This window comes from Amborella trichopoda, chromosome 7, assembly GCF_054954075.1.
Source record: "Amborella trichopoda isolate Santa Cruz 75 chromosome 7, AtrichopodaSantaCruz75HAP2 v2.0, whole genome shotgun sequence".
Lineage (NCBI taxonomy): Eukaryota > Viridiplantae > Streptophyta > Magnoliopsida > Amborellales > Amborellaceae > Amborella > Amborella trichopoda.
The window spans coordinates 42398584-42411665 of NC_142342.1; the positions used below are offsets into that span (position 1 = coordinate 42398584).

General features: G+C 37.6%; 1 protein-coding gene across 3 annotated transcripts; it reads right to left on the reverse strand.

Moving 5' to 3' along the window:
• Positions 1–224: 224 nt before the first annotated feature.
• LOC18423058 (acetyl-coenzyme A carboxylase carboxyl transferase subunit alpha, chloroplastic) lies at positions 225–12568 on the reverse strand. Of its 3 annotated transcripts, none has more exons than XM_011626948.3 (13): positions 12230–12568; positions 11970–12029; positions 10695–11075; positions 9435–9509; positions 5940–6047; positions 5452–5612; positions 4585–4699; positions 4060–4214; positions 3825–3876; positions 3654–3722; positions 3458–3535; positions 986–2495; positions 225–530 (listed from the first exon to the last, which is right to left on the reverse strand). In XM_011626948.3, exons 3-13 carry the CDS (start codon positions 11043–11045, stop codon positions 508–510), a joined length of 2697 nt encoding a protein of 898 aa, XP_011625250.1. In that variant the 5' UTR covers positions 11046–11075; positions 11970–12029; positions 12230–12568; the 3' UTR covers positions 225–507. The 3 variants fall into 3 exon arrangements, with proteins under 3 accessions (XP_011625250.1, XP_020525388.1, XP_006827697.1); XM_020669729.2 differs by having other exon boundaries at positions 11970–12061; XM_006827634.4 differs by lacking the exon at positions 11970–12029.
• Between the last annotated feature and the right edge of the window lie 514 nt (positions 12569–13082).

Sequence of the window (13082 nt, forward strand, 5' to 3'; positions counted from 1 at the left end):
TTTTTTCCTTTCTTAATCATACATCTTGATGTTTAAATAATCAATTAGAGGATTTTCCAACGTCAAAACAACCTTTTATGATGAACTTTTGAGGTGTACTTTAATTCTACATTTTAAATTTGCTGGCCTTATATAATCTTTTTCCATTATTTTTCGGGTTGAATGCTAAACATCATTTTTTCCTTGAAAATACTTATGTCATTGTTCTAAAGCCGAGCCCATAATTTCAAATAGAAATAATTCCCTCATAATTTCAAATATAAATCTTTCCCTCATACTTATGTCATTGTTCTAAAGACGAGTTTTTCATTGTTAATGCACAAAACTCGATTTCTAAAGCAGTTTATACAAATTTTCCATAAAAGAAATTGAGCTACAAAGAAAAATGGGAATCCAGTGGGATCATCACCATTCAAGAAACCGGCCAAGGTGATCGACAACAGAAAGTGAACCATTGTCGTTATGTCCTGGTCACGTTGGTCCCACTCTATCCATTCCCATCTATTTTCATTGGATAATTCCCTGTCCAACTGACACAAAGCCAAAACCAAAATAAAAACACAATCTCCCTCCTAACTAAGAAAATCCAAGTTCCAATTATTACCAAAGAATATATTTAAAAAATTGAAGAAAAAACCATAGTTCATGCGTTTTACATGGTAATTGCAATAACAATAATAACCAACATAAGTAACCAGATTCATCACAAGTCAATACTGGAAAAGAAGAGAAAAGGGGACAGATGGGAAAATGAAAGGATAAGAAAATTGAAAGAAATGGGTTGGGAATGAGAATACAGGAAAAGACAATGACCAAAGAAGAGAAAGACACGAGTGTTAAAACTTCAAAGCAAAACGAACTAGAGAGAGATAAGGAAAAGAAGAAACTGAGATATAAAAACAGAACTCTCAAGAGAGAGTCCAAAGGAAAATCAAAAACCAAAATTGTTGGGGAAACAACGATCATCTCAACACTTATCAATTACCATATCCATTGCTCAACCCAAGTTCGACCTCAGCCGATGATACACTGGCCGCTTCTTCGTCCACTGACTCCCCATTATCCACAACTGGCTCCTCCACCAAAACCACCACATCTTTCCTCGCCTTCTCTCTAATGGACTTCAATTCTAGGGCCTTCGTTATCTCAGCCGATGATACACTGGTTGCTTCTTCATCCACAGACTCCCCATTATCCCCAATTGGCTCCTCCACCAACACCTCCACAGCTTTCCCCGCCTTCTCTCCAATTGCCTTCCCCGCCTTCTCTCTAATTGCTTCCAAATCTAGGGCCTTCGTTATCTCTCTCCTAATTTCCAACACCAACTCCTTCGCTTTATTTTTATCAGCACCTTCCCCTTTGCTCAACTCCATCTTAAGCTCTGCTAGTTTACCCCCAACCCCTGCCAAACCTGCTGCCTTCTTAATCTCTTTGCCTATCTCCACCACCACCTTCCCCAAATTTGGTGGTACAACCGCCACATTAAGTGACCCCAAAACCTCCACCAAACCCTTCTTCAAATTTTCAATCTCGACTGTCCGATCTGGATCCAACTGTTCCCCCTTTTGCCTCGCCTCCTTCAGTGCAATAATCTTCTCCTTAACCTCTTCTCGGCCAAACACCTGGTTAATTTCCTTCTTAATCCTCTCAGCCTTGGTTCTCTTGTCCAATTCTTTTTCAAGTATGGTTAACGCCTTCACTTTCTGTTTTAACTCCTTCGGCAAACACTGGTCGACCTCCTGGATTAGCTCCCCGAGCTTGGCCTTTACACCGGGGTCAGGTGGACTGCCAGATTCGGCCAACTCTTTGCGGAGATCTTTGAATCTGCCATTGAGCCCTAGAGACTCTAAGGCCTCTTCTATCTCTTTGTCAACCTCTTGCTTGAGCTTGGTGAAATTTACTAGAGGTTTCTTGGCTTCTTGAAGCTGCTCCCCCTTCTCCCTCGCCTCCTTCAATATAATAATCTTCTCCTTAGCCTCTTCTTGGCCAAACACCTGGTTAACTTCCTTCTTAATCCTCTCAGCCTCGGCTCTCTCATCCAACACTTTCTTAACTCTGGGTAACACTTTCGTAACTCTGGTTAACGCCTCCACTTTCTGTTTTAACTCCTCTGGCAAACACTGGATGACCTCCTGGGTTAGCTCCTCGAGCTTGGCCTTTACACTGGGGTCAGATGGACTGCCAGATTCTGCCAACTCTTGGCGGAGATCTTCAATTTTGCTCTTGAGCCCTAGAGACTCCAAGGCTTCTTCTATCTCTTTGTCAACCTTTTGCTTGAGGTTGGTGAAAACTTCTAGAGGTTTCTTGGCTTCTTGAAGCTTCTCCTTTAGCTCTTCAACTTCTTGATCTAGGGTAGAAAGGAGAACCGGGTCTGATTTTTTCATGTTTCGCTTTCGCTCTGGGTCTATAGGGATACCTTCTTGGAAGCCACCAATCACTCGGAACTTCTGATACCTATGTTTTAGAAGGGTATCTGCGTCCATTTGCGTGAGCTCCTGCAGTCAAAATTGAAATTTGAATTCAGATTAGTAGGCCCGATACCAGTGAAATTTAACTCGAAATTGCTTTTGCTGAATTTCAAGCGAAATCTCAAAAACATCTTCCTTTATTAGAAAAGAAAAAATGAAATTCCCGCAAAATTTGGATGCTGTTAAATTCAAGGGGTGTTCTTTGTTTTCCATTGGAACTTCAATTTCAACAGGTCCCCGAATTTATGCAGATTTTCACAAGATGCTTAGTTCAAAACAAAATCAGTTTCTATAGAATTCATAAGGAATACCTCTCTTAATCTTGGTTACACTGTTGCATTTCAGAATGAAAGATACAGGTCAGATTAATGGGTTTAATCACAAAGCATATTTGCAGTGATTTTTCCACAAAACTTGAATTTCTGGATAAATCGTTTTTTACTGATAAAATGACCAGGTGGGTTCATGAACCCAAACTCCACTAGTTTTCAGGACTAATTTAGGTCGAGGGCCCCAAAATTGAATTGAGGGTTGAAAATTTAGCAGCCTATTCTAATGAAAACAAATCTAGCAAATCATATCAGACTATTTACAGGCTGCAGTTTTCATAGGGTTGCAGACTTCAGGATATTTGGTAAAGCCGGATCTCCAATCCAGGGGGAAAATGCAGCTCTCGTGCTGGGAATGCTTGGGATGGCATGCAAATCTCTTTTCTGCCTCTGACTAATGGAATTTGAAAATCTAAAAATAGTGCAGATCTGGGGATTCATGAACATTTGAAATGTATGGTCCAAAAACGTGTTACAAGATAGACCATTTTGGGCCTTGAAATGCAATTTTTTTTCAAATCCATGATTGTCCAGGTCGAGAGGATCAATTTGCAGGTTTTTCGTTGCTGGAACTACATTTTCCGGTGAGATTTGAGGTGTGGCGTATAACATCTTGACCCCACAAAACACTCATTCATATTTAAAACACTACACACTTACATCCATGGCCTCCATGACAGCAATCTTTATCTGCTGGGAAGTCCAGTCTGGGTCAGTATGTGCTCCACCAAGAGGTTCCTGTAATTATCAGCAAAGAACTTGAAATACTATAAGAAAATTTTTAGTAATCTGATAAAATAATACTAACTACAGTACATCAAAATTAACAAAAATCATGAAATAGCAAACTACTTACAGGAATAATCCCATCTGCAATTTTGATCCTGCACAGTTCACTGGAAGTAATCTTAAGCCTCTCAGCTGCCTGCACCGCAAGTCAATCGCATTCAAATTGAAATACAATGAGAGTGAGAAAAGTAGAAGAATAAGTATAATTAACATGTTTGAGAGTCGCAAAAATGCAAACCTTAGGAGATGCTGAGGCAGTCTTCCACAAGATCGCAGCACATGCTTCTGGGCTGCATATTAATTTAACAAGGTTGTTAGATGCGAGAAGAAAAAATGTGCCCAGGGGGGGGGGAAGTGTGAATTTTAATTTCGTTTCAAGATTCTAGTAAAAGATGTCTTATGAGGACTGAAATGTAAGTGCATTGCGACATACCTAACAAAAAATTGAAAAATAGTGAGAGACAGTGTGGTACCTGGCTACATAGAAGACAGCATTCTCCAGCATAAGCATCTTATTTGAACAGCCAATCGCAAGAGCCCCACCAGAACCACCTTCCCCAATGACAACACTAACGATTGGTACTTTGAGGCCAAACATGGTCCTCAAATTATGGGCAATTGCCTCCCCCTGTAATAGAATACAATTCAAGAAACAGTATAAGATGCAATCATTTTGCTTCATTTCATTTTCATTTTACAAATAATTTACTCCGTTCCCTAGACAATGTATACTATAATCCAATGGACCACAGGAAAACAATAGTCCAACGAGGATATCACTCTCTAATTTCATTATGATCAGTGAAGGTGAGTGAGTGGGACCCACAAGAACACGAAATAACCCAAATGGTGGGTCTAATCCCTCTTCATCCCCATCCATTTCATCAGATGGTCCCAAATGCATGGCCTATTATTCCACACAGTTCATTGGACTAGTACAGTTTCCCAAGTCCCTACAAACAAATCTAACATATGCTACAAGTCACAAAATTTTATACCTGACCGAGCTCCTCTGATTTAATGTCAGCATAAGCTCCAGGTGTGTCAATGAATGTGATGATGGGAAATCCATGGTGATCAGCATAGTGCATCATACGCAAGGCCTTCCGATACCTGTGTTATAGTCATTGGCTTTCAATAATCTTTAACCTGGTGAAGTTTCAAACAGAACCAAGGAGTGCATAAGACAGGAACATAAATCAGATTCTCTTAGTGCTTAGACATTCAACTTTTGGGGCATGGACAGATGATATCCTGGAAAAGACCTGCACTGGAAACCTACCCATAGAGCACGAAACACTATGTTTTCGATGCATGCTTAATATCATAAATTCTCCTAGGCAATTTGCATTATAGTAGTCAGCAGACCATGTGATGCATGGCCTAAAACCAAGAGTGTAGATTTCCCAAAGGAATGTTAAGGAAGGTGCATAAGCCACATGTGAGTAAGAGAGTGAGAGATTCTTATAAGAAGGGAGAGAGATTTAGGAAAGAAAGAGATGGGCCATAAATACATGTGTGTGTGTGTGCGTGTGTGTGCGAGTGAGAGAGGAGGAGGGCACAGACAATGCAGAGAGGACATGCAAATTGCGATGGAAGAATGAAAGATTTAAAGGAAATTCAGGGGAAAATTATTTATTTCAGATTCCCTTTTTTTCTCTGTTCTCCTAATCCTAAACTCTCTTCATCTCTTCATCTTGTTTCATTTCTTCTTCTTCTTCTTCTTCCTATTTTCAGGGGGTGAGGTGACACGAACACAACCACCACAATAGTATAATAAATAATGACTAAACATCTCCTGAACTCACATATCACGAGTTAACAATAATAAACAAACCAGCATATCTAGGGAGCAAGCAAGATACCCATGAGGCGTGGGCATTCCAAAGTTGCGGTGGATGTTTTCCTTTGTGTTCCTACCCTTTTGATGACCTATGAACATGTAGCTTTTGCCATCTATGCTTCCAATACCAGACACAATGGCTGGATCATCATAACCTGCACGATCCCCATGAAGCTCCACCCACTATATAACATAAAAAAATGGAAGTAATCATTTTCCCTCAAATATAGCCTACTTCCTCAAAAAATGTTACGCAAACAGGTAAATATTTATAAATAAAAAATATATATACTCAGTCCAGTGGAGTCCTCTCTGTCCAATGAAACTATGGACAATGATGGAGAGTGGAACCGATCATAACAACAATGCTGTGATCCGCTCTCTCTACCTCACTGACCATCATTTAGTGGACGATGATAATACCAACTAACGATGGTTTTCCTTTCGTTATTGGCAATACTTTCCCCAAAACAATGGGTGTGAACTTGGTGCCAAAGCAAAACTTCAGACCTTGTCGGTTATGTTTAACACATGATCAAGAAAAGTTGGCCGGTTAGGATGCCGAGCAATACTTAGCCGTTGAATTGGAGTCAGATGTGTGTAAAGATCTTTCAAAGCCTAACACAAAAGGATAATAAACATTCATCAGGTCCATATCCTATTAAGAAGAAAGGGATACAATAATATAAAGGAACTTTTAGCATCAATAGTCTCCAAAGTTCTCTACTTCTCTTTCTGAAAGATCAGTAGTCTTCAAGGTTAAAAGCAAAACCCTTTTTCCAGCATAGACAAACTATCCCTATGTTTGGGATCCATGTTTTTCATGCAATTTTTTTTTCACATCTCAATAAAAAGGTTAATCCAGAAATCAAATAACTTTCCCACTCGCTACTCCAGAAATCACCTAACTTTCCCATTTGCCAACTAGGTTGTATACTTTAGTGACAATATCCAGTCGGTTATAAAAAGTACCAACTGGTTCCACAGATGACAGATAGTACAGAAAGGCATTAGTCATACATAATAAAGCATCAACCTAAAATGGCAAAAAGATGCTATCATCCAAGATTAAGTAATGAAAGAACTAGAGATTGAATCCATCCATAGATGAAGAGCACAAACTTTTTGCAAAGAAAGGGGTGGCACTAGGTGGGACCCCTTTAAAAAAATATATCAAATATCAGGCCTGTGTAATGCTTCTCTCTCTCTCTCCCTCTCTCTCTGTGGGGCCCATATGCTCCCTCTACATATGAGAAGAAGAATAAGAAGATAGCCTCCAAGTGTCCGGTGCACGGCCTCTCTATCTCACACACACATGGCCAAACAAAGATACATATGGACCCATATGCTCCCTCTTTACATGTAAGAAGAAGAAAAGGAAGAAGATGACCTCCAAGTATTTGATGCGAGGTCCCTCTCTGTCCATATTAGAAGAAGAAAAAGAACATTCTCCCGAAGTTTGAGTCTTTGAGACCTCTCTCTCACAAATATAGATTCAAAAGCAAAAAAAGAGGATGATCTTTAAGAATTTCAAGCGAGGACTCACACGCACACACACACACATACGTGCACGCACACACGTTACACACATGCACACACACATTCACAAAACAAACACACAAAACAACATATGCCCCCCAACCCAACCCCTGCACTTAGGGCCGCTTAGGTATCTAGGCACCGGCCTAGGAGGCCCGCCTTTGCCTTTTTGAACATTGTGTGAAAGCAGAAGGAAGTACATATTAGTTCATTATCTGCTAGACTCTATTAGCAAGCTGCCCTTTCAAGTAAAGGATTTCCTTTGCTGTTTTGACTTGTCATTCTCCCTATCCATTTCCTAAGGGTCTGCATCATCAAAGCTATATTCTATTATTACTAGATGGAGATTGTGGAAGTATTGAAACCAAAGGATTTGCAAAGGATGAGGACCAAGTCTGAGAAGAGCTAGTGAACAGCATTTGTACAATTTCATGAATCATCATCCTGGATGAGTTCGAAGTCTTCAAATTGCTAAACATATAAGGAATTGACACATTTCACAAGGCTTCGAAGCAATGGCTGATCTATGACATGGGTTGCTGTAACGGTTATTGGCACAAACCTAGTATCTTGAAGCTAGGATTTAGCAAAAAAGAATATAGGGCGAGAAATATTAAAAAACCCAGAAATAAAAGAAGGAGCACTTGCTGATCTACATTTTTTAATAACGTCCATAACTAAGATGCTTCATTATGCTTGAGTACATCCATTATGTAAGAATACCCTAGATAAGACTTAATCATGACCATCCATCAGATCTAATCATGACCATCCATCAGATCTAATCATGGTCATTTATTATAAAAAATATTTAAGTGAATAAAAAGTCGTAAAAGACTATAGAAATTACTACTTATGGCCCTAAGTGAATAAAAGGACTCGAGAAATAAATAAAACACATAAAAGGATAGATTCTATAATAATTTTGTCCGTCTGCGGTTTCTCTTGTAAACTTTAAGCTTGTCTCTCTTATCTAGATAAGAGATAAGCTCGTCTCTCTTATCTAGATAAGAGATAAGAGATAAACTTTAAGCTTCTGGGCCACATAAGTCCTTATATTGTTTTGTCACACTACTACATGGTGATATAGTATTTCCCCCAAAGGGATACCGAAAATAAGGCGAATCAGTTGTTTTGTACCTGCTTAATGTAGTTTTTTCCTCTGCTTTACAAAAGGACAGGTCTCGTTGATATCATTTTCTCCTCATATTTGCTAAATAGAATATTTCTTTGATTTCGATACCATCAGATCGCAAAGATGGCCACCATAGTCCCTATGTATAGACTAATAAATAAAAACATGTTTCCAAGTTGAAAAAATGTGGCAAGTAAACTCAATCCATACAGTGGTGAGTTTTATAAATGAAAAACCCAGAATGTGCCCTAGTTTTGGTTTTATGTGATTTACTGTGTCGTTTAGACATATAACTACATTTCCCAAAGTGGTAGCATTGTAGTTGCTAGACAGATTTCGCAATGCCAAATGATAACTGTTTTTGTGACTAGGGATTGCCATGTGCCCAGCTATAACTAGTAAAGCATACTCTTCATCAGCCATACTCTTCATCAGCTCATTTCCATGTTCTTCTTTCATAAGAGAAGGAAAGAAAGCAAATCAGAGGCCTTGACTTCAAGCTTCATCCCTGAACTATTGAGGTGCAGGACAACGGCCAATAAAAACTATTGTGGGAAGGTACCCACAAATACAAAATCAGGCCAAGTAGGATGATAGGAGTACAACTGTCAGAGATGATAGGAAAACATGTCTTACGATACATCCATAATATGACAAGATAAATATAAGAAGAATGTCAGAAAACAAAAGTCAAGGCCACAAAAAGTAGGCGGTGCTTTGGACATTTAACCATTGAATCACAAATCCAAACAAATGCAAACGAATATTACCTAGAGGCTCAAGAAAGAAGCATGAAGCACTACGGCATAGAAAAATCATTGAAAAAAGTAGAATTCTCTGCCTTATAAAGTTAAATTTATAAATGATCCAAAGTTATGGTCTGTTAATACATAATAAGCACATAAACAACCACCTAGTTATTAATCTAAAACAGGGTGAAGTTTGAATTCTAACTAGGAGTTAAAAAGTAACTTTGTAAAATTGCACGTGCAATATTCTCTATCATTTTTTTCCATGATAAAATGCAGCACCAAGCACAAGAAACTTTTAAGATTTTACCAAAATAAACTAAGAAACTAGCTTAATATTTACAAAACTGAAATAAATTAAACAATTTAAAAAGCAGTGCAACCAAAAGATGCAATTCTACAAAGAGAAAAACATGATAAGAGAGAAAAACCAAAGAACATCCTAAGAAACAAATGCTCATTAAAGATTCATTGAGGAGATGAAATATGCTAAATAGTGTGGCTCATATGAGAAAAGATAAATACAATGAAGATCCATTTTCTCTGCTAGATAAAGGAAGTGCATTAAGTATATAAAATTACCTGTTGATATTTGCTCTCCAAAGAACTAATCTGATCAGTGAAGTCCAATCCTGTTTCATCAGCCATTTTTTGTACCTACAAGAAAGAAGTCAGGCCATTAAAGAAAATAAAAGCACTGGAAGCATATGCCACTTGCTTTGGTAGAGTTTCTAAAGCATGGACATTTTCTATCAAATCTATTCAATCTTTGCTCTTACAAAAAAAGAAAAAAAAAAAAGAAAAAGAAAAAAGGTTTCAAATTAGAGAAACCATTTTTCCCTAAAAAAAGAAGAAGAATAAGAAGAAAACCATATCTAATGTAATAAGCTTCAACCAAAATTCTTTTAAACCATGTGACACATCTTTTAAAAAGGAAATGGAATGTACTTGCGGAATTAGAGCAGAAGCAAAGTAGCATATTAAGGGGCCATGTGGATCTATGGATGATTACTCCCATAAATAGTTTTCTATGGAGATTGCTCATTTCTGCTGTTTGGATCCAAAATCTAGCATGCAAACATTTTTGTGACAAAAATTCTTTTCTCTATTTTGTGCCCAAAACAGAGAAATTGTTTTTTCTCCTTATAAGCTAAAAAAATTAATTTCCCTATCTGATTTTCTTACAAAAATGAATAAAAAAATTAATATGAGCATATAGAAAGTTGGGGCCTGGACAAAAAAGGGCAATCCCTTCCCCTTTTTCTCCTTTACTCTCTCTCTCTCTCTCTCTCTCTCTCTCTCTCTCTCTCTCTCTCTCCCTCCCCAAAAAAAAACCATCTCTCTTATTCTCTAAAATCCTTGCCTTTTGTTTCTCATTTCTCTGTCTATCTCATGTTCATAGAAATCTCTTTCACTTCCATCTTGCTCTACCCATTTCCTTTTCATTCTACTCTACCATATCTGCCTTTCTAGACATTCATTGCATTTAACCTCTTTTCAAGGTAGAAATGTATACTCCAGGTTGCATCCAAATACTATCCAAACAGCAAAAAGCCATTTTACCGGAAATGTTTTTTTGCAAGAAATGTATTCCACAGGAAATAATTTTTTCCAAGGTTTTAAATGGGGCCTAAATAAACAAGAAACCCTAAGTCTCATTTCTTTCTTGATATTTACAGCCCACAAATTTGACCATATTAAGGAAGTCTCCACAAAATATTTTTGAAGAAATCCTCCAACCAAAAGTTTCGCTTAGGACACATGCTTTTATTTTTAAATGGATAATGGAAAGCAAATGCTGTGGAATCAACTCAAAGAAATGACAAAAGAAAACAAACTCACATCATTTATCTTCTTCTCTAGATCAACAAGTGGTTTCTCGAAAGGGAGAGTCACAGGCTTGGGCTTCTCTGGCAATGGCTTAAAATGGGACAGGTAACTTAGATGACCTCCCTTAACATTTGGGTCTACCTGATCTGGGTCAGGCCATGGGTAATCATGCTTCTTCCCCTTTCCAATCTTTGCAAATACTCGGAAACCTTGACGGATTCTAACCCTAGTCCTTCCCAGATCCTTTAACCGAATGGCATGGCTTCCCTTGAAAGAAGTAGTAAGTAGATCCGAGGCCAAACCCTTGTGAGCACAAACAAGGGAGCCACCTTCCACTCCTCGAGAAATAGAGGAAGAATACATTTCACAAACCTAATTTACAATGCAAAGAACCTGAAAAAGAATATTTGATTACCATTACTTCACCAAATATGGCTTAAGCGGGGATTAAAGGATCTCAGAAACAAAGTAAGAAAACCTGAACTCTTCTTTTTTCAAAAAGGTCATTTGTTAAGGCTTTCAGCACCAAAAAGCCATTGCACTTCAAAATCCAACACATTTTAAACACCTACATTATAATAAAGGCCAAAGTCTTTAGTAGCTTAAGAAATTGGTAAAAAAATATATAACCTCATTGAACTGGTAAAGCTTTATTACTTATTTCGACGATATAAAGGCCTCTATAAGACAACTTATGTATCCAAATTTCAAGAAGACAAATCCAAAACTAGTAAAACATCAAGAATTATAAGGACCTTTAGTAGCACAGCTAATTATCAAGTTTTAAAATAGCGGTGACATGTTGATCAGATGAAAAATCTTCACAAACTTTAAAGTCTACAGCATCAAAAACAACGTCCACACTCAGAATTCACAGCATCAACACTGATCTGTATATCACAAAATAATAATAATAATAATAATAAAAAGGTTTACGAAATCTTTCCTAGGAAAAAGCAAAAAGGATTTAAGCTAACAAGATGGAAAATGATAACAGAAGCTATATACTGATGAATTAGAATAGTTTCAAATCCTAGAGTTCCAGGTCTGTGCATATTGGGATTAAAACAATAAAAGTTCGTACAGCACTCAAATATTAAGAAGCAAAGAAATTGAAGCAAGCTTGCCAATTATCTTAAACCTAAGGAACAATGTTGAAGTTCCAAAAAACTAAGGATTAGTGCTTGAACAAGTAAAAAATATAAGATCCAAAGAATCCCACAGAATAGCCTGTCTGAACTGAGATTTTAAAGAAAGGAAATTAAGATCCTGAGTACTACTAACAACCTTCGAGTGATGGCTTACAACATGCATCTCGAAGATTTCCAGCAACTGATAAGGCATCAACTGTCACAATAATATCAGCTTTGAGTTTAGAACTGAAAATTGAACCAAATTAGGTTCAGAATCAGGAAAGCAAATTCCTTGCACAAAAAAAAAGGTTTACAAACCAGAGTGCAGAGCTCTGTCCCCTAAGTTAGAAACCGAAAAGCAACATTTCTGATCTAGCTAACTAGGTATTAAGCCACAGAGAACAACAACGCTACCTGGTTTTCAAGAAGGCGGCGGTTCCTCTCTGGTAAAATATCCCAAAACACCATTCTTGAGCTAAAGAACTAAGCTTTCCAGAACCGACATAACGCCATTTACACAATAATCGAGCTCAAAAGGCAAGAAATCCCAGCTAGAAACATAGGGCTTTGATCCATGAGAACGCCATTGATAAGCTCGAAAACAGAGAATCTGACCAAGTAAGCTAGGGTTTAGAACCGGGAAAAGAGCATTTGCGAATACGCTCTCTGGAAATTAGGGTTTTGTATTTCGTCTTAGTTAGCAGCATCGACTGGTTCGCCCAATGCCCCTTTCTTCTTTTCACCTGTTTAATTGTTCTTTGGCCTGCAATTCAATTTCGATGATATCTAGGCTGTGAATTTCGTGATAAAAGAATTATCCACAAAAATAAAACCATCTTTAGATGATCAATAGACAACATTTACGTGGTCCCTCGTGACCACCTTTACGGCATCATCAACTACCCCGTGCACATTTAGGTCGCATTTTATTTTAGCAAAACAAAAAAAGTAAAGCTTCGTCTTAAAACTCAACGAAACTTATATTTTTCGTTATTAGAGGATCTTCAAATCATTCATTTTAACCCTTACCATAGCGATTATGAAAAAAAAAAAAAAATTAATGGCAATCATTTGGGGTCTTATTCATATGAGTAATGATCACCATCAAATTTGACATAGATCTCTAGAAAAATCAAATACATTATCATGTGATAACTTTTCTAAAGATCTGTATCAAATTTAATGGTAATCATTTGGGGTCTTACTCACATGAGTAATAATCCTATTGGACTTTCTCGCATCCATATATGTAGGACTCCAAATGATC